The 18,212-nt window shown below is 46.9% G+C and overlaps 9 protein-coding genes across 9 annotated transcripts; 4 read left to right on the top strand and 5 right to left on the bottom strand.

Annotated features, from left to right (window-relative positions):
• Window positions 1-512: 512 nt before the first annotated feature.
• On the bottom strand, window positions 513-1,393 carry N7533_000397 (uncharacterized protein; the record flags this gene model as incomplete). The annotated part of the gene is made up of 5 exons (XM_057097047.1): window positions 513-605; window positions 750-764; window positions 819-987; window positions 1,048-1,157; window positions 1,214-1,393. 5 exons carry the CDS (start codon window positions 1,391-1,393, stop codon window positions 513-515), a joined length of 567 nt encoding a protein of 188 aa, XP_056965540.1.
• A 1,227-nt stretch (window positions 1,394-2,620) lies between these two features.
• On the bottom strand, window positions 2,621-3,399 carry N7533_000396 (glycoside hydrolase family 11 protein; the record flags this gene model as incomplete). Its single annotated transcript, XM_057097046.1, has 3 exons — window positions 2,621-2,985; window positions 3,046-3,080; window positions 3,143-3,399. The coding sequence occupies 3 exons, from the start codon at window positions 3,397-3,399 to the stop codon at window positions 2,621-2,623; spliced, it is 657 nt and encodes a 218-aa protein (XP_056965539.1).
• Window positions 3,400-4,915: 1,516 nt separating this feature from the next.
• On the top strand, window positions 4,916-6,144 carry N7533_000395 (zinc-dependent alcohol dehydrogenase; the record flags this gene model as incomplete). The annotated part of the gene is made up of 3 exons (XM_057097045.1): window positions 4,916-5,036; window positions 5,107-5,397; window positions 5,453-6,144. 3 exons carry the CDS (start codon window positions 4,916-4,918, stop codon window positions 6,142-6,144), a joined length of 1,104 nt encoding a protein of 367 aa, XP_056965538.1.
• Window positions 6,145-8,871: 2,727 nt separating this feature from the next.
• Window positions 8,872-9,387, bottom strand: N7533_000394 (uncharacterized protein; the record flags this gene model as incomplete). The annotated part of the gene is made up of 4 exons (XM_057097044.1): window positions 8,872-8,998; window positions 9,052-9,120; window positions 9,171-9,250; window positions 9,310-9,387. 4 exons carry the CDS (start codon window positions 9,385-9,387, stop codon window positions 8,872-8,874), a joined length of 354 nt encoding a protein of 117 aa, XP_056965537.1.
• Window positions 9,388-10,689: 1,302 nt separating this feature from the next.
• On the top strand, window positions 10,690-11,967 carry N7533_000393 (phosphatase PAP2 family protein; the record flags this gene model as incomplete). Its single annotated transcript, XM_057097043.1, has 3 exons — window positions 10,690-10,766; window positions 10,831-11,345; window positions 11,420-11,967. 3 exons carry the CDS (start codon window positions 10,690-10,692, stop codon window positions 11,965-11,967), a joined length of 1,140 nt encoding a protein of 379 aa, XP_056965536.1.
• Window positions 11,968-12,640: 673 nt separating this feature from the next.
• Window positions 12,641-13,373, bottom strand: N7533_000392 (NuoB/complex I 20 kDa subunit family protein; the record flags this gene model as incomplete). Its single annotated transcript, XM_057097042.1, has 2 exons — window positions 12,641-13,091; window positions 13,186-13,373. 2 exons carry the CDS (start codon window positions 13,371-13,373, stop codon window positions 12,641-12,643), a joined length of 639 nt encoding a protein of 212 aa, XP_056965535.1.
• Window positions 13,374-13,721: 348 nt separating this feature from the next.
• On the top strand, window positions 13,722-15,908 carry N7533_000391 (fungal specific transcription factor domain-containing protein; the record flags this gene model as incomplete). Its single annotated transcript, XM_057097041.1, has 7 exons — window positions 13,722-13,821; window positions 14,002-14,650; window positions 14,700-14,766; window positions 14,823-15,012; window positions 15,069-15,228; window positions 15,284-15,433; window positions 15,497-15,908. The coding sequence occupies 7 exons, from the start codon at window positions 13,722-13,724 to the stop codon at window positions 15,906-15,908; spliced, it is 1,728 nt and encodes a 575-aa protein (XP_056965534.1).
• Window positions 15,909-16,395: 487 nt separating this feature from the next.
• On the top strand, window positions 16,396-17,325 carry N7533_000390 (uncharacterized protein; the record flags this gene model as incomplete). Its single annotated transcript, XM_057097040.1, has 4 exons — window positions 16,396-16,706; window positions 16,764-16,871; window positions 16,923-17,079; window positions 17,158-17,325. The coding sequence occupies 4 exons, from the start codon at window positions 16,396-16,398 to the stop codon at window positions 17,323-17,325; spliced, it is 744 nt and encodes a 247-aa protein (XP_056965533.1).
• A 213-nt stretch (window positions 17,326-17,538) lies between these two features.
• On the bottom strand, window positions 17,539-17,886 carry N7533_000389 (uncharacterized protein; the record flags this gene model as incomplete). Its single annotated transcript, XM_057097039.1, has 2 exons — window positions 17,539-17,711; window positions 17,772-17,886. 2 exons carry the CDS (start codon window positions 17,884-17,886, stop codon window positions 17,539-17,541), a joined length of 288 nt encoding a protein of 95 aa, XP_056965532.1.
• Between the last annotated feature and the right edge of the window lie 326 nt (window positions 17,887-18,212).

Here is an 18,212-nt window from a genome sequence, read left to right as displayed (position 1 = left end):
TTCCGGTGAGACAAATAAGAAGTGGGGAGTTTATTTCGTCACTGCGTCACTGCGGCCGTTTGACTCGAGATGAGATCAGAGGCGGACTCCAGAGGGTGTTTTGAATGAATTTTTTGGTATCTTTCACCGAATGCAAGCAGACTAAACCAGATTGACTAGTTTGAAACAGCTGAACCCAGTTCTTTGTCTGGTTATGAATGAAGTCGAAGTTGTTTAGAGGTGCAACCACCCAAAAACTGGGCGATCGTCGCAAAACTGCTGACATCATCGGTCCCAGTTCGGGTTAGTGCGGGGAGCTTGTCAGGTGAAGGTCATGTGACTTGGTCGTCGATGAAGTCACGTGGTAGGCATCATGCCTGCTGCCATGTCCGAAAGAGGAAGTAGGGCTATTTATCAGGGCTGTTGGGCTTCAGTCATTTCTCTAGGTTCTTCTTCGTTCACTGGTCATTATCGTCTGGTTCCATTACCGTTTATCTGTATGGAGCCAGTTTCTACCATTCCACCCTCCTCGATTAACGAGTTGTGTATCCTCCGTTCGCAAAGATTGTCTGGCCGGCGATCCAAGTCCCTGCTGTGCAGAGGAAGCGAATGATTGGCGCAATGTCCTGCACCATCGTCAACCGATTCCCCATGCCGTTGGCTTTGTGGAACTACACTGCCTCTGGTGATTCTTGTGGGTAGAAGAAGGCTATATATATATCAATGATTAGCCATCACCTCGGTTATCATCAAGAAGCGGAACCACTTACGAGTGTCCTTCGGGCCTGGAGCCACATTGTTCACGCTCACGCGTCGTGCCTGCAGCTCCTTGCACACACCACGCGTAAAGTGCTCCACTGGTGCTTTCCAAGGTTGGATCCTGCATATGAGGTGTAGAATCCAGTGAAGGCGCCTAAAAGAGCGGTCACAATGGTGATGATTTTGCCGTCGTCAGAGACGTGGGTAGCCGCAGCCTTCAGGATGAAGAAAGCGGCCTTGGAGTTAATTCTGTCAGATGATTCTTGTCAGTTATTCTACTCATCAGATATTCAAGGTAGAGAAACTCACGCAAACATCGAGTCATAATCCTCTTCAGAAATGTCGGTGATCGGCTTCTTTAGCACTTTGCCCACCGTATTGACAACGATATCAATCTTGCCAAAGTCGTTGAGTACCGACTGGAATAACTTGTCAACGTTTTCGCGCTAGTCAAGTCGCCCTGGTAAAAAGCGACCTTGCGGTCGGGGTACTTCTCTCGCAACTCAGCTTCCAGCGATGTGGCGCTGGCTTTGCTACTTTCAGAGTTATAGTGTAGAGCCAGCCTTGCTCCGATACCAGCTAGTTCTCTCGCTGACTCGGCTCCGAGGTTCTTGACACCTCCAGTGATCAGTGCGACTTTCCCGTCCAATGCCATGGTGAGGGGATATGAAATAAAATGATTCCGGGGAGAAGACAAGTAGGGGTCCGAGAATTGAGATTTCTGCAAATCGAAAGAATCATTCATTACGAAGTGATTTCAGCTCTTTATACCCTGCCCTGCGACTTAAGGTTCCTGCGTAAGTAATAGCTGAAAACCCCCCTCCTCTATGTATAAGTACAGTTACATCATCCGGTTCCTACGAAAAGCTTCATTTGACACTTTGTAAAAACAATATCCCAAAAATCAGATATCTACCGGAAAAAGTAGGTCAAGCTGCATCTCGGATCTTCGGACTGGATCTCAGAATGTGGTGCTGAATTGCGGGGTGATTCTCACGGCGACCAATGGGTTTGCTCCTTGTGGTGTTTTTGAGCTGCGCCGTGGAGAATGCAGCAGTCGCCCCGTCAATCGCTGGCGTCATAGAGTTCAGCTCGGCTTTAAGAGAAACAATTTAGATCCATGGCTCATATTTGGCCTCTCCTAGTCGATCGCGGATTTATCTTCGTGGATCTTCGTAGACCGTTTATTTAAATCCGAAATTCTTTGGCTAGTGCTGTCATCGTGACGATAACGTCCAATCAGCCATATCAATTTTTGCTTCTCACAACCGCGTCAGTGTATTCAATCTGGGTTCAACCTGATTCGAAAAGATCCTGGTACGGAGTGTATAACTGGTTTAGCATACTAGGTACAATACCAGTAGTATAATGTTTACGTCTTCGCGCTGCTATCTATAACACTGACACTGGCATATTAGTACTAGTAACGCCAACTATGTTCTTTCTAGTACTAACCATAGAAATTCTCAAGGTATATACAACATACAATGGCCTATCTCCCAATTGCATCTAGAACATCACTAATTTTGAAGCGCTGAAACACTGGCTAGATTGCGAACATAGAGTGCCATAGACTTAAAGCAAAATGTTGATGTGACCGGTTGGACGCTAACTATTGTTCGCCTTGATCGCTTTGGGTTATGGTTTTTTGCTTCATTTTTCCATGAAATGCAAATCGATTGACCGAGAATCCTCGAAATTACTCTATTAGGGAGGGAAGATGGAAACGCAAAAAGGTCAACCACCCTGGTTTGCATATTCCGAACTATGTTATCTTCTGAAGCACCTCATCCGAAAGACTCTTCTCTCAAGATTCCAAATTTCAAATCCCTGCTCCCAAAGTTTCAATCAAATTGCCTGAACTCAGTTTGGTTTATACCATTTAGCTAACGGTAATATCAGAAGAACCACTGCTGTAGTATCCCTCAGTAGCAACAATCATGTAGTTGAACGACCCCAGGTCCATACCCAGGTTCTCCCAAGCAGTGAAGTGGTTTCCAGTAGTGACGGTTCCCTGGGAGCGCTTGCTCTGGCGAACAGACCAGTACTGGGTGAACGTAGCAGTACCTTCAATGGAAGGCTGGTTGACTCGCTCGCTGGTGTAGATATCGTAAGTGCTGCCGTCGCTAGTAACCGTGCCCTTCTTTGTTGCGCCAGAAGATGGATTGTAGGTTCCAAAGTCTTCGACAATGTAGAATTCGATCAGGGGGTCTGTGGTCCAGCCGTAGACCGAAAGGTAGCTGTTTCCTGTTGGAATTGTTAGCTTAATGGACAGGATTCAAGACTCCTGGCTAGAAAAAGACGTACCGCTGGGGTTGTAGGAGCCGGAGAAGCTCACGGAACTAAAGTGGTAGGTTAGCCTCTGGTTAAATTCAAGAATATACCGTACGGTAATCAATCCTACCGGCTGCCACCAGGGTTCCATCCCTTTCCACCGACGAAGTTTCCGTTGTTTCCAGTCCAGGTCACGCTGTATTCACCAGCGGCGCCGTTGGAATAGGTGACATCGCCTGAGCCGTCCGTCCAGAACGAGTAGTAGTAGCCATTGCTGGTTCCAGTCGAGCTGGCTGTGTAGGTCTCTCTCTTGGAAAGCTCGGAACTAGCGCTGAAGGCTCCAGCAGCTAGAGTAAAGAACGAGAGCAGGGAAGTCAAAGACGGCATTTTGGTATGAAGTTGGTTGAAAATATTGTGCTGTTCTAGCTGTCAGAATCGAGACAGTATCACCTTTATATCCCAGATCCACATCTGGGGCCGGGTCTTTAGGGATAGCGCCATTTTGACAGACTAGCCCACTGAGTAAAGCGCCACCTCTTCAGCCAAAACAGCGATGTTTTACCGGCGGATAAATGACTCCTATTGGCGGCGCAGGAGATCTGCATTCACCACGGTTTACGCTATGCACATTTTGTGGCTATAGTCCGCTGAATAGGCTAGATTCAAGGATTCGCAGTCTTCAATTCATCCGATTTCTAAGTTCTGTGCCCGGGTCCCTGAATCTTTGTCCGGATGGGGATAGAGCCGCGAGACGGAGATGGACAAAAGAGTAATGGTGTACATTGATTTCATCCACTCTGCCGAGTTTTAAGCGGAGAATTGATTCAATCCCTTCTCCGTGTTGCAGAATGAATCTGTTTCATTCTGGTTCAGGTGATCTTTTGCTCTGACTTAATTGGCTATTGCGTCTTGAAACCTGTCGCTGCTTCATGTTGAAACGGCATTTCTCCGCTTTTTAGTGGGCTTGGTGCCCCACATCGTTGCCCCTGTCTTGTTATACATACATCCCTGCATAATTTGTATTTTAGCACTGCCAAAGATAAATTTATTCAAGGCTTTGTATTTCTAGAGGCTTGCTGGGTGTTTAATATAAGCTCATTCTATATTGATTTTTGGCGTTCATCTAAGATGACTAGTCTTGGCATTTTTTTATGGTTGACGTGTGATAAGTGGAGAGAAGAGCGAGCATCATTCGATACAGCAAGCGTGTCTATATACTTCTGTGCATTTTGGGCCTATCTTGCTTGAAATAGTTTGAGACGATGCAAAATTTTGGAAGAGATCGGGCTCTCTTGCATACATTCGATTCAAAGAAGCTACTCACTTTTCGTATGTGAAACTTGGCAACGCACTGAATCCGATGACTTCCGCCCTCATGGAAATGTAATGCAACTCATTTTTAGTATCTCTTGGATCTGATTCATCTTATACAAGAGTGTATATCTTGATTAAAATGTAACACGCCTCAATGCCAATGTCCTTACAGGATTTAGACAAACTACACCGATGCATACAAATACATCTCCGGTAAGCACCATCTGATAATCACTTCTTGTTAGAGGGTATAGGTGCATTCGACATGTCGAATACTTTCTATGGGTAAAGTGAATATCCAATGCGGATCCGATGGTGATAGTTAGATCGGCCTCGATCGGACATAGATATGGAAGTACGTGCTTCCCCACATCTCCAAGAAGAGGGGAATGCCGACCGCCAGCAATGCAGCAACATAGAACCATACATTTCAAAAGAGGGGTCACATCGTCTCGGTAACATTCACCGTTAGTTGCCTCGGTACTGGAAAAGCTATACATTTTGGTGCTTATAACGTTGCAAAAGACAGTTGAAGCTGAAGTTGTCAACTCAACTTCTACCTTACTTGCACTTGCACCGATCATCCACCATGGGCTCTCTAACCGAAATTCCGACATTCCAAATCCCCGAGCTTTGCAAAGCCGGGGTTGTAGTTAATGAGGGGCCTGACTTTCGGGTCGAGGTGCAAATGGTGCCGGTGCCTGAGCCTGGTATGTGTTAGCGGGAATATTATCTCTCAGTTATAGAGGGGGAAATGTATGCTGAGAAATAATCATTCAGGGCCCGATGATATACTTATCCGACTCAACTTCACCGGTCTTTGTTCATCGGATATCCATCTCATGCAGGGCGATCTTGGTATGCCGCCCATGTCAACATTTGGAGTGCGATCTCCGGGCCACGAAGGTGCCGGAATCGTAGTAAAGATTGGCGCGAATGTCAAGAACTTCAAGCTGGGTGATCGGGCTGGAGTCAAACCGATCGTTGATACTTGCGGAACATGTTCTATGTGCTTGGTCGACAAGGAGACATATTGCAAGGCCGCCATTCACAGTGGCCTTATGACAGCTGGTCAGTGGCTAGCGAAGGCACTCATAGTGATAAATTCTTGTACTCACTCATCTAGGCACATACCAGCAATACCTAGTTTCACCTGCCCGATATGCATCGCCCATCCCAGATGGGATTCCGGACGAAATTGCCGCACCGATCATGTGTAGCGCAAGTACAATCTATCGTTCGCTCGTTGAATCCAACCTTCGCGCCGGATCCTGGGTGGTGTTTCCAGGAGGTGGTGGTGGCGTGGGAATCCAGGGTGTACAACTCGCCAAGGCAATGGGAATGCGACCTATCGTTGTAGATACCGGAGCCTCGAAGCGCGAACTATCACTTAAAATGGGGGCCGAGGCTTTCGTGGACTTTATTGAGACTAGCGACTCTGCAAAAGCAGTCATTGAGATTGCTGATGGGGTTGGAGCTCACGGTGTCTTCGTCACTGCACCTGCAGCGTATAAAACTGCCGTTTCCTTCATTGGGAATCGGGTTGGTTCCATGATAATGTGTATCGGGCTGCCGCCGGCGGGAACGATGATTTTAGGTACGGATCCTTGTGAATTTATTTTTAAGAATCTTAGTATCAAGGGGACCTTGGTGGGTAGCCGGAGTGATACGGCTGCGGCGTTGGACTATGCGAAACGGGGTATGTTGCATCAGATTTGTGAGGTTTATCCTATCAATCGCTTGCCAGAAGGTGTCGAGAAGCTGCGCAAGGGACAAGTTGCTGGGCGCATTGTGGTGAATTTTGATTGGGAGGAATAATTTGATAGTTGATATGCCTGTATCGTTTTCCCGCTGGCAGTTGTACAATTTTCAATTTCTCAGTGACGCAAAGGGATTTTGGCGTGAAATTGGTCACCAATTGTGTAAAAAAGATTCGTCTCCATTCCAGGTGTTCAATTCAGAGCGGATACCAATGATTAACACTGAATGAAGCAAAAAATGGACTCGCGGGGAATCGAACCCCGGACCACTCCCATGCTAAGGGAGTATTATACCACTAAACCACAAGCCCAGTTGTATGACAGAGGGGCGATTTGTGGCTACATGAATTAAAACTTTTGAAAGAAGATCCACTAGTACCCAATTGCATTTGGGGTCTTATCATTTTACAAAATACGACAGGCAGTATATAAGCCCTGGAGGGCTAAATGATACTGATTGGTTACTTAGACTACTACTTGTCTATCTTTTAGCCCATGGGAACCATATATTTCCTTCCAAGGTTCCGCTTGAAGCCCTGGAGGTTTCAAGATTTAAGTTGATGATTCGGTAGCATTACCGGAGCCTCTCGCGAAATATATATACCAAGCCATGGTTTTTACGGAAAACGCGCTGCCCCATCCAAAATCGTGAGTTTCCGTACTAATAGCTGCCCACCTGGGCGTGCTTGGAGTTCTACCTACTAGTCCCTGGAATGTCGGCGTTAATTTTTCACAGTGAGGCTCACGGTCGAGGCGTAGCCTCGATTCCACAATAGACTGCGGGGTAATCCTTCGAGTCTCTCAACGAAGAGCTATCCAGGGCTGTCCATCCACACTGGAACTTCTGCCCAGTAATAATTTCCTAACGGGTCGACCGCTCAATTCAGGTTTGAAATTGTACACCCTAGAGACCTGATTGACTCTGAAGCTGGGTAGTGAGGCTGATTCTGTCGCTGGATCCGCTCCACTACCTGGGCAGGATCAATGCATCGGTCCGTGTACCTAGATCCAGGAAGGAACATTTCAATCAATCAGTGGGAATCACTAGTTACTACTCGGGAGCACATTTTTTGGTCTTAACTCAGCCAAACCCCCCAGGTTAAAGTTGCGCAATTCGGAACAGGGGGCTGAAAAGGTCGTTGGGCACCTATGCTCGTTCCAAGTTAGCAGCTTCGTCCAAGTCTTCTGTTATCATCACGTTTGACGGGTGGGAATAAACATTGAACGTGGAACAACATGAGATCTATAAAATATTCATCCCTACCGGACGCACGATCCCCATCACTCTACCTCGCACATCCTACAGATCGCGAAAATATAGCAATATGGGAAATGACCGCTGACGCCTGGAAAGATGCCCTTTCCGTGGATACGTACGTCAAAGAGGCTGCGTACCTGATGACGGTTCCACTAGCGAGAAATGGAGGAATGAGCCAATGGATTTCGGTGGACAAGAATCTTCCTGCAGAGCCGTGCTACCTAGTTCGAATGAGCTAACTGTGCGGCATGAACAGAAAGCACATCCTTTCGTATAGAATTGATGCATAGCTATCCCCAACCCCCTTCATAGTCATTGGGATCAATTGCTCACCCCTCAAGCCTAGTTTCTCATAAAATGGCCATTCATTGTTGGTGCTCTATAGGACTGGTATATTTTCACGTTTGGCATGCTCTAGACCCCAATTTACTAGAATAGAAGCTGCTCCAAGCCGTTCGTAATTTGGATCAGTCCCGATATAGCTCAATGCTTGATCACTATTAGTTAACGCGCTCTCCCGTCGATATCGATGAATAGCTTACAATGACATGGTGTCTTTCCTAGCAATCTCTCCCGCGCTTCTTCCACCTTCAACGTCCATGCCTCCAAAACATCGAATCTGGCCACTTCCATGGCACCTCGACATATCTATCCCATTCGGAATCAGGAATAGGACGTCTCCATTTGGCAAGGCTGATGATCTCTCCGGTATTATCACAAACCACGAGGACAGCCCAATGTGGGTCTCGAACATCGCCAATTGCCTTCTCCCGTAGAGTAGCTCTTAGCTGTTTACGGATGGCAGGCATCGGAAACTGGTCGAGAAGCATCAGTTTCGTTCTGAACGCTGCCATGTGGGCATCTGCAATCCGAGTGCGTCATCCTCTGATGCCTCAATGAGAGTGAGCTGGGGGCTGGACATGATGGAAGATAATGCGGCAACTGAAAATATTTAATCAGGGCCTAGCATGAGGTATTGATACTTTTCATTAGGATAGAGGAGGAGATGATGGATGAGAAGATGAGGAAATTCGTCTGCGGGATAAGACAAAGAAGACGCCATTTGAAAGGAAAAGCAAAGACATCATGAATGGCCTGAGGCATACAAGCCTCAACAGCCTTGGAACTCTTGCACATAGAAGCTTTAATACTGTATATTTATACGACAATCTTTGCTTTATATTGCTAATAACACGCAAGGCCCAGGTGTATCAGCCCCTCTTTATGAGAGAGTATAACCCTGAATTTTCTGCTTGGTTGGAGTGAGAAAGATTACCTGTAGTATACTGTCAAAATTGCTCGATTCTGGCAGTAAGTTTGGAACATGAACCCTATGATTGAGGAAATACTCCGGAACTGCAGGCAAAGAGATGCGGCGTGCATTTCAAGGTTGAGAAAAATACCGAGGTGGAAGTCTCGCAGGAAGCGGGCAAAGAGAGAAGTATTGATAAGCATGTATATTACTAGTACCAAATAACATCCTCCATCGTCTATAGACTCATGTTATTACTAGTAACTTGAACCCCTCTATTCGGCTTTAACACACTCCAAACTAGCTACATAGAATGGCCTGCTGAACTTCTGCGTCTTCTTCCCGTCCTCGGCGGACTTGGGGACTTCGATAGTCCACTTGTCTCCTTTGCAGCCCGGATCCCTAAGCCTATTAGCCACAATTTTCCCTATATTAGTTGGTAAGTAGTAACATACTTGTAAAAGATGCACTTCGGGCGCGCATCGCCTGATTGGATGACATCGATCTTATTCACCTTTGTCTTGCTATTGTGTTTATTAGCAACAGCTACATGTACCAGGACTATAAGGCATACGGTTCTCCAGTGTCATGACAGCCAGTGTGGGGATGTGTAGTAATTGAATCACTCTTTCCATCCGCATATTCGATATTCACCTATAAAATTTTATCAGCGCTGATGATGCACGGCAATATGGTACTATCTATTCATGTACCTTTGCTTCCACACCACCAGCAAAGGCAGGCGTGATGTACGTAACCAGAGCAAGACAGAAAGGGAGCGTGAATTTCATATTGAATTTGGGAAATGAGTACGAAGACAGATCAGTACTCAGAGGAAGGATTTATTGTTATATATAGCCCAGGAGCTAGTAAGGGGCGTAAAAAATGCAGCAAGCAGGTCGTGATGCACGTAGATCACTGTGATACTCTGTACTCGTTCTCGGTACGCACAATCTCTTTTTTCTACATTCACCGCTACTCTAAGCTGAAATTATGCATGCATATAGGACCCGAATCCACCTGCATTTCCATTTACGGAGTACAGAAGTCAAGCTATGTACGGAGTAAGCTGTGGAAATGCAGGATACCAATAGAGCGAAGAAAAAAATAATGAGATGATTGATTATTATGTCGATCTTATCTGGTTGGAGACCTTTGTATTACCTTTGGATCTGCCCTTACATACCTGATCTCCATGACCCTACGCGAAGCTGTCAGTAAATCTGCAGAGAGTTTCCCCAGGTTTTCCAACCCATCAATCGAAAGCTGCCGGTAGTTTATGTAAGACGTTATTATTGCTGTTCGTGGATTTGGGACTTTGGGCGGTAGAAGCAGTAGTAATGAGACGGGGGAGAGGATAAGCATTCAAAACAGGGGTCCACGAACAAAGAGGAAAATGGGCCAGCAGAGTACAGCATAGGGACTCAGTGCTCTTCATACTAATACCAGCCATATCTACTCCGTACTACTCCGCAGATATCCTCAAAACTCATACTTTTGGGGGTCCCCTTTTCTGACGGCCTTAAGCCAGTCCCTACCACATAAGATAGAGCACCATGCTGTAACTGCGCACGTGGAAGAGGATATCTAATTGAAAATCTTTACAGTAAGATAATTTTAGGCAGCCAAGATAACAGCGGTACAAAAACCCTAAAAAAGAGCGACTATATTGTCCTCTTACTGCATTAGGAGTCTAGACTCCATCAGGAACATGCTCAGCCACTGATTTTAGCGCTTTGCCCCCGCCGATCTCCGGCTTTCGTTCTCCGTAATCATACATTCTTCAATATTAGGAACATGGGTGAAATCACCCCTCTCTTAATGATTTCTTTCAATTTTTGTTCTATCCTTCAACGATTGCTCTCCAATAACTTCGTGGCTGCACCTGCTGTCCCTTCCTTTGGGTGCTGAAGTCGGACACTGTGCACGACCCACTGCATCAAGGGATCATTGTTTAGCGCCCGATCACCATTACGCACGCGCCAACACGCTGGAACGTCCTCCCCCTTCATCAACACGAGATTCGACCTTTGGTCCTCGCTGTAGCGCGCTTAATTGGGTGACTGGGAGTTATATACCCCGGAGACGTCGAAATGCCTCTAAAAGATGTGCTGGCGCGCATCTCTAAGCTTGTCGTGCTATCCTACGTGATTGACTGGGTCTTCATCATGTAAGCTCACTACAATCACACGCCCACCCGGTGCTGAAGAGCATGACCTGACAAACGACTGCAGTGGAATTGCTCTAATTGGATATGGATTCTCCAAAGTCGACCCTAGCCAACACCCCTTCTCCCTAACCGACCCGACCATCGCCTTCCCCTACAAAGAAAAAGAGACCGTATCGACTGCCGCTCTGATCCTTGCTGGACTGTTGGCCCCCGCTGTGATAGTATTTGCCGGTGCACTATTCATTGTCCCCGGAACAGCAGCCGAAGGTGGTGCGCGGCCTTCCAAGTCGCAGATCCTACGGCGCAAGGTCTGGGAATGGAACGCAGGATGGATGGGCTTGGCCGTGTCGCTGGCAGGCGCATTCATGGCTACACAAGGATTGAAGAGTCTACTTGGAAAACCACGCCCGGATATGCTTGCACGCTGCAACCCGGATCTCAACGCCATTGAGGAGAATCTTGTTGGTGGACTTGGTGTTGCCGGAGCTCCCATCATCGTCTCCTGGAAGATCTGTCAAGATCAATCCGATTTCCTCAAGGTAGATGGATTTTCCTCTTTCCCGTCTGGTCATGCCTCCTGTGAGTCTTAAAATAACCCAACGAGCAAACTGAACCATCACCGGAGAGTTACGTGCTAACGGGTCATTATTTAGTTGCGTTCTCTGGACTGGCCTACCTAACGCTATGGTTCTGCGCCAAATTCTCCGTCGGCTTCCCATACTTGTCATACTTCCCTACCGAAGGCGAAACCCATTCCGATGACCGCACATCTGTACGAACTCGCGGTGCCGCACCGCCAGTTCTGATGATGATATTCGCACTTGTACCCACCGCAACCGCTACATTCATCGCAGCATCGCGCTGGGCTAATTGCCGACACCACGGCTTCGATGTGCTATTTGGCTCTGCGCTGGGAATTTTCTTTGCCTACATTGGGTTCCGCATGTACCACCTCCCTATCCAGCGTGGAGCTGGCTGGGCTTGGGGGCCGCGGGCACGCCGTCGAGCTTTCATCCGAGGCATAGGATTCCCTAGCTCTTTGGGCACGGATAGTTGGTCTTATGCCCCTAAAGCTGAGCAGGCTGGTCACAACGGCATATACGCGGAATCAAACGTTCGCGATAATAGCTACGTGGAGCGTGAGGCCGAGCATATTCCCATGCAGGAACAACCGGCGCATAGTCCGGTTGAAAGAGTATAAGAAACGATGGGCGAATCCTTTTACCGGGCCCATAGATCGCTTCACAAGCAGCGCCCTTTCTCCATATTGCCCACTTCGCATAGAGGTATTAACGCCATACATAATAAATATGTATAATTGCATTGGTATTAAATTCGGAATCTCAAATAAACAGTCAAGCATAGTTAAGTCAATCTAATTTTTCTTTTCCAATACAGTAAGCAAAAATTAATATACTCATGGGCTGTAATTCTATCTCAATAGAAATATTCGGCATCTATTGTACCTCGTCTATTTGCGTGAACCATTTCCCGCTATGGGTTGTTAGATCCTTTTCTCCTTCTCTATTGCATATCAGTATCTACATGCACCCCCTGAGACTGATTGCCATGAACTATGAAAAGAGAAATGAAAGCAAATGTAATCAAAGAGATCAATGAGAGATGGAGTGGAGGTGTATTTCATTGTTTAGTACTTGGTTCTAACAGTGTAACTGTGAATTCCGTCATGAATGTACAGCTTTGGCTGTATTTGACCTAGCTACTGCAGCGACATAGCCATGAATATTTTCTCTGAAGCAAACAGGACAACGAACTTGGAATTATGATGCATATTGCACCTTCCATAAAGAAAGGCTGTAAGAGGACAGAGGCAAAGGCAAAGGGAGAGGCAGAAACAAGCAGGAGAGATTCGATCACCGGCGATACCACGTCCGCGTCACCTTTTGGTTTCTGATCTTCTTTTGGAGAAGATTGATGCCATACAAAAGCGCTTCCGGGGTCGGGGGACAGCCAGGGACATAGATATCGACAGGGACGAGTCGATCCACTCCACGCACGACGTTGTAACTGTAGTGGTAGTATCCTCCTCCATTCGCGCAACTGCCCATGCTAATGACCCATTTGGGATCCGGCATCTGGTCATAGAGAAGTCGTAAGGGTGCGGCCATCTTGTTAGTTACGGTTCCTGCAATGATCATGCAGTCGGCCTGTCGGGGTGAGGCGCGGAAAATGATGCCCAGTCGGTCTTGGTCGTATCGTGGCATCGACGCGCCCATCATCTCGATACCGCAGCAGGCGAGGCCAAAGGACAGGGGCCAAAGGGAGCCACTTCTGATCCAGCCGATCAAATCATCCGCCTTTGTACTATCGTTGGAAAGAAAGTTAGAAATGAGGGAATTGGGAAATGGGAAATGGGAAATGGGATGCTCATTCGAGAGGACTTAGATATAAAACTCACAGGACATAACCAGAAGAACCGTCCATTGTATCGTTCGATGGCAGAGGATAGTTTGAAGGGGACTTCGGGTTGGACAACTTGCTGTGAAACCTCACTGGTAACGCTCTAGGGAAGAGTAGGCATGGCGAGAACGGCTTGGTGATGATCGAACGACGCAAGACGCTTTGAAGAGGGGCAAAGAGTGCCATTTTTTAATGAATGAAATCGAAAGTTGGGTGTGAAAATGAAAGATAAAGACAGGAAAGGAGAGTGCGATGGAGACAGTGAAGGAGTAGGAGTGATGAAGTTCTTGGAGAAAGTATAGTCAGTCATTCCTGCTCTGCCTACTACTAACAATAGCCAATCAAGGTTAGTAAACCCATGGAATGACCAATCAAAAGAATAAAAATTCGGCGGATTGGTGGGTCCGAAAATGGCCGATATTCCCGAATTTAATGAACACCGAATTTACCCTTTGACAACACTAGGGATCGCCATGCCAGATGATAAAATGCCCGAAGTTCGGTCATATATCAAAGTGGCATGTATATACTGCCATGATAAGCGTGTTAAATGTGATCGAAGTGATGGCATCCCGTGCACCAAGTGTCGAATTGCCGGACGTCATTGTGAGCCGATCATCTCACGACGTGGACGGTATGCATATACCTTACCCTTGAGAATTATACAAAATACTAATATGAATTGAGACCACGCAAACTACCTTTGATACATACTAAGAGTGTAACCGGCCGCTGGAACCAGGATAATGCCCGAAATGAACCTCCCCCCCCGGAAATTATGCCTCGGGCCCACCTAACAGCAACCCGCTCCGAGAACAACAGCAGGAACCGTGTTTCCCAGCTCTGGGCCCCAATGGAAAAACGCCATATATTGGAGATAGCTCTAACTTGAACTACCTGGTCCAACAATTTGGGAATCCCTTCCGCGGTACGACAGATATTCGGCCACTTGAGGACAGCTTGCAAGGGGCAATGCTGGCCCGGTTGGGAAAGCCGACAGAACAAGAGATTAGAAGAGTTCAATCATCTACTACCGAGAGACTTCAGGAAGAGGGAGCTTTTGATCTACCTCCACCGGAGATCAGCGAGAAGCTTCTCGACGCCTACTTCTTTCACTCGCTTGCGTCGTTACCCGTCATTGACAGACCACGATTGCTTGAATCTATTTACCAGGGCACAGCTTCAAACTTGCTTTTGAACGCTATCTACCTTGCTTCTACTATCTATTGTTCAGACGAAACTATAGCTGATGCTGGGTTTGTGTCTCGATATGTCGCTAGCCTAACATTCTACCGCAGAGCGAAATCCCTTTATGATGCCGGCTACGAAAACGATGCGGTTGCGACTATTCAAGCGACATTCCTCATGTGCTATTGGTGGAGTGGGATCTTAGAGCCTAAAGATACGTGGTATTGGCTTGGAATCTCGGTGGGAATGGCGCAAGCTATGGGCATGCACCAAGAGTGGGACGACCCTGTTACAAGTTACGGAATATTGCTAAAGTTCCTATAGGAAGTCATACATGCGCCTGGGCGAGACAGACCGGAAAGCATGGCGGAGAATATGGTGGATGGTTTATGTCAGTCTACCGCAATAGCGTTTTTTCTCCTTTTTGGTCTGCTAACACGGGAATAGGCCATGGACGTCAATTTGTCCATGCTGTTGGACCGCCCTCCGCGTGTGCAGGGGAGGCTCTGCAATGTGAGACCTCTATCGGAGGATGATTTTGAAGGACCAACACAATCTGCCGATCAAGAAAATCTGGGTGAAACCTTCAACGCGGCAAATAACTTCACGATACATGCTGTTCAACTGGCTCAGATAGGTAACAGCCTCTTGGTTTCCACCCCAAGACTCTCTGTTTGCTAAGAGCGCTTCTAGTGGATCAATTCTATACAATCAAGTTTGATGAAACAAATGCACAATCTCAAGATGTTTGTCTGGAGCAGATTTCACGATGGCCCTCGTCACTCCCAGCAGAACTGCGAAATTTGTCGATGAACAGCAGTCCCTGGGCTATGATTACGAATCTTTTGTACCAGTCAGTGCCTCCCCAAGTAATAATTCTCTAAGTATTTCCGCTAAGAGGGTATTAGGGAATACCAACTTCTGTTGCACCGAAGCAATCCTAGATTCTCGCATAACACCGGACCAGGCACTCCAACATTCGAGATATGCACGCAGATGTTTTACATACTAGAACTCATCGTCGCCAATGATCTCATATACCCAGCAGCCGCCAGCATGTAAGTTGTCCTACACTGGTGATATAGTCAGTTTGTCCAAGATACTGACTTTTGCCCGTTTAGCGTCGCGCCTGTTCTGTCAATTCTTTCCATCCATATTGTCAATATCCACCGAGGGGATGCCGGAGTCAAAATGATCTCCGAAAACAGAGCGCGCTTCTGTATGGTAATACTCGAGAAGTTGCTTGACCGATTTCCGGTGGTAGCATCTTTCTACCCCATTTACGAAGCTCTACTGAAACGATATTCCGTGGATGTTCCTGCGTATGACAAGGCTGCACCGGGGGTGTCGAAAATGGGGCATCGTCCAGACGGCATGCCCGGTCTACCTGTCGAAGAGGACGACGCTGGAAATATTGAGGCAAATAGCAGCTCGGTCCTGCAAGACAGCTTGAGTGCGACATTTCCATTCCCACTTCCATTTGGAAATCTGTTTGAGGAGTTCCTACTCAGTTCCCCACCGCCCGAAAGCTAGGCGAAGCTTCCCTACGCCCAACTCTCAAAATAGCATGACTTCGCCAACAATTAGGAATTATGTAGGTTATTACAGTACTTACTTAGGCGAGATGGAGGTTGCTGTGTCCAATTTTCACAGCAAGGCCCTGAAAACTGGACACAGCAACCTCCATCTCGCAAGGCTGGACTGGACCATTCCTTGAGAGTTACCATTTATCCTGACTCAATAATAATAATCGAACTCAATAATTTGCAAAAATCTCCAATCAGGAACAACCTGAAACTGAGAAACTAGTAATGGGTACAGATATCTAATACCTGTGTATAGTGTAAGCTTCTTGATTATCAATCAAGCCCTGCAGATCGCTCAGTAATGACGCTGGGACGCATGGATTAATCGCCCTAGTCGGCTTTAACGGAGATTAGGTAGAGTACCGACCCCACGTTAAAGCGCACCTCTTCAACACGTTGAACTTCACAAACAACTTACCCTTTCACCTCACACAATGGCATCATTCCTTATTACAGGCTCGTCGCGTGGCCTGGGCCTTGCACTGGCAACCCGACTTGCGTCTCTACCTAGCGGCCAAGTGGGAACCATCTTCGCAACCGCTCGTCAAGACAATTCGACACAACTCAGGGAGCTCATAAATGCATCTTCCGGTCGCATTGAATTTGTCGGCTTAGACGTGACCGACAAGAAAAGTATACAAGAAGCAACTAGCTTGGTTGAACATAAGTTACAAGGCAAGGGACTTGACTATCTGATCAACAATGCTGGCGCGGTAGACTGGAATCCCGCCGGGGTGGAGGGGATGTAAGTTTGCTCTGCTCTCCATAAGTCGCAAGGACGTATCTAATACGTATTACTCAGGGAAAATCTTAATGAAATGTTCAACCTGAACGTCACTGGTGTTCACGAGGTCACACGAGCTTTCTTGCCGCTGCTGCGTCGTGGCGAGAAGAAGTCTGTTATCAACATGTGAGTGATTGACGCTAAATGATTCTCGGACGTGGTACTGATAGGACTTAGTTCGACGACTATGGGATCCATTGCCAAAGCTCATCTTTACGCACAAGCGCCGACGCCTGCTTACAAAATCACCAAGGCTGCGTTGAATATGCTGAGTGTCCAATATGCGCAGCAATATGCCTCTGAAGGCTTTACCTTCTTGCTTATTAGTCCCGGAGTAAGTTATACCTTAATACCTGCTGATATAGGAATTCGTACTAATTTTAACCTTTCCAGTGGCTGAAAACTGATCTAGGGGGGCTCACGAGCAGATTTATCCGTCGAGACAGGTGCCGAGAAAGCGATCGACATCGTGCTGAAGACTGGACCTCATCAAAATGGAAAATTCGTCAATATCCATGTCCCGGGCTGGGTGAATGCGAATGGAAACAATGCCTACCAAGGGAAAGAAATTGAGTGGTAGATCTTGAGACAGAGGAACCCTGCTTGAGATCCTACAAATATTTTTATACCAAAAGGCGAATAATGAATTTACAGATTAATATTTGAGTGTGAATTGCAACTATTTGGTCGTGAAGATACAGCACGTAATGCGTAGATCTTGAACCCCCAAGAGAAGTACATTTAACTGTGCAAATATTAGGCTCCGTGAGTTAAATGAAAACGTAATGATCACTTACCCCTCGCAGTGGTGGCTGCCCTCCTGCTCCGAATCCTTGCAACCGCTCGAGCAAAGCTTGGGATGTCCAACAATACCGGGGTTCTTGCAGTGGAACAGAATATTCTTGAGATCCTCCTTCTCATAGTCGCTGCCTTCGAGGGCCTCCTTAAGATCAGCTTCAGTGAAACCTATCGAACTATTAGATATCATGATTTATTACAATGAAGCTCGAGACATTCAAAACCTACCGTGAGACTTGATCAGGACATCCGAGCAATAGTCAAAGCTGGGTGTGCATGTCTTGTCCGCCAAGCCACTGGCGGCAAGTGCAAATACTGTGAGCAAGACCGATGAGAACTTCATCTTGGAGGTAATTTGAAGATGTCAGAAGGTGGAGCGATGGTGTCAGGGGGAAATTGTTTCCTCTTATATACCAATAGCCCCCGAAAAAGAAAAAGAAGAAATCTTTCACAATCCCATCGGCTTGAAAAGCTTGGTTTGCATGTTTTTTTTCATGGAATGTAGTCTGGTATGCGGTTACGCCATGCTGCATATTTCGCCTCCCAGAGCCGCGGCAGCATACCCCGGGCTGCGAGGGATTTTGAACAACCCCAACAAAACAAATTGAAGCTTTGGTCTTGAAAATCATTTGATCATCGGTAATCGGCACACAATTCCAGGATGCTGAG

This window comes from Penicillium manginii (genome assembly GCF_028828005.1).
Source record: "Penicillium manginii strain IBT 31320 chromosome Unknown utg000001l:1.0-3466041.0:1.0-3467806.0, whole genome shotgun sequence".
NCBI lineage: Eukaryota > Fungi > Ascomycota > Eurotiomycetes > Eurotiales > Aspergillaceae > Penicillium > Penicillium manginii.
This window is presented reverse-complemented; position numbering and strand designations above follow the sequence as displayed.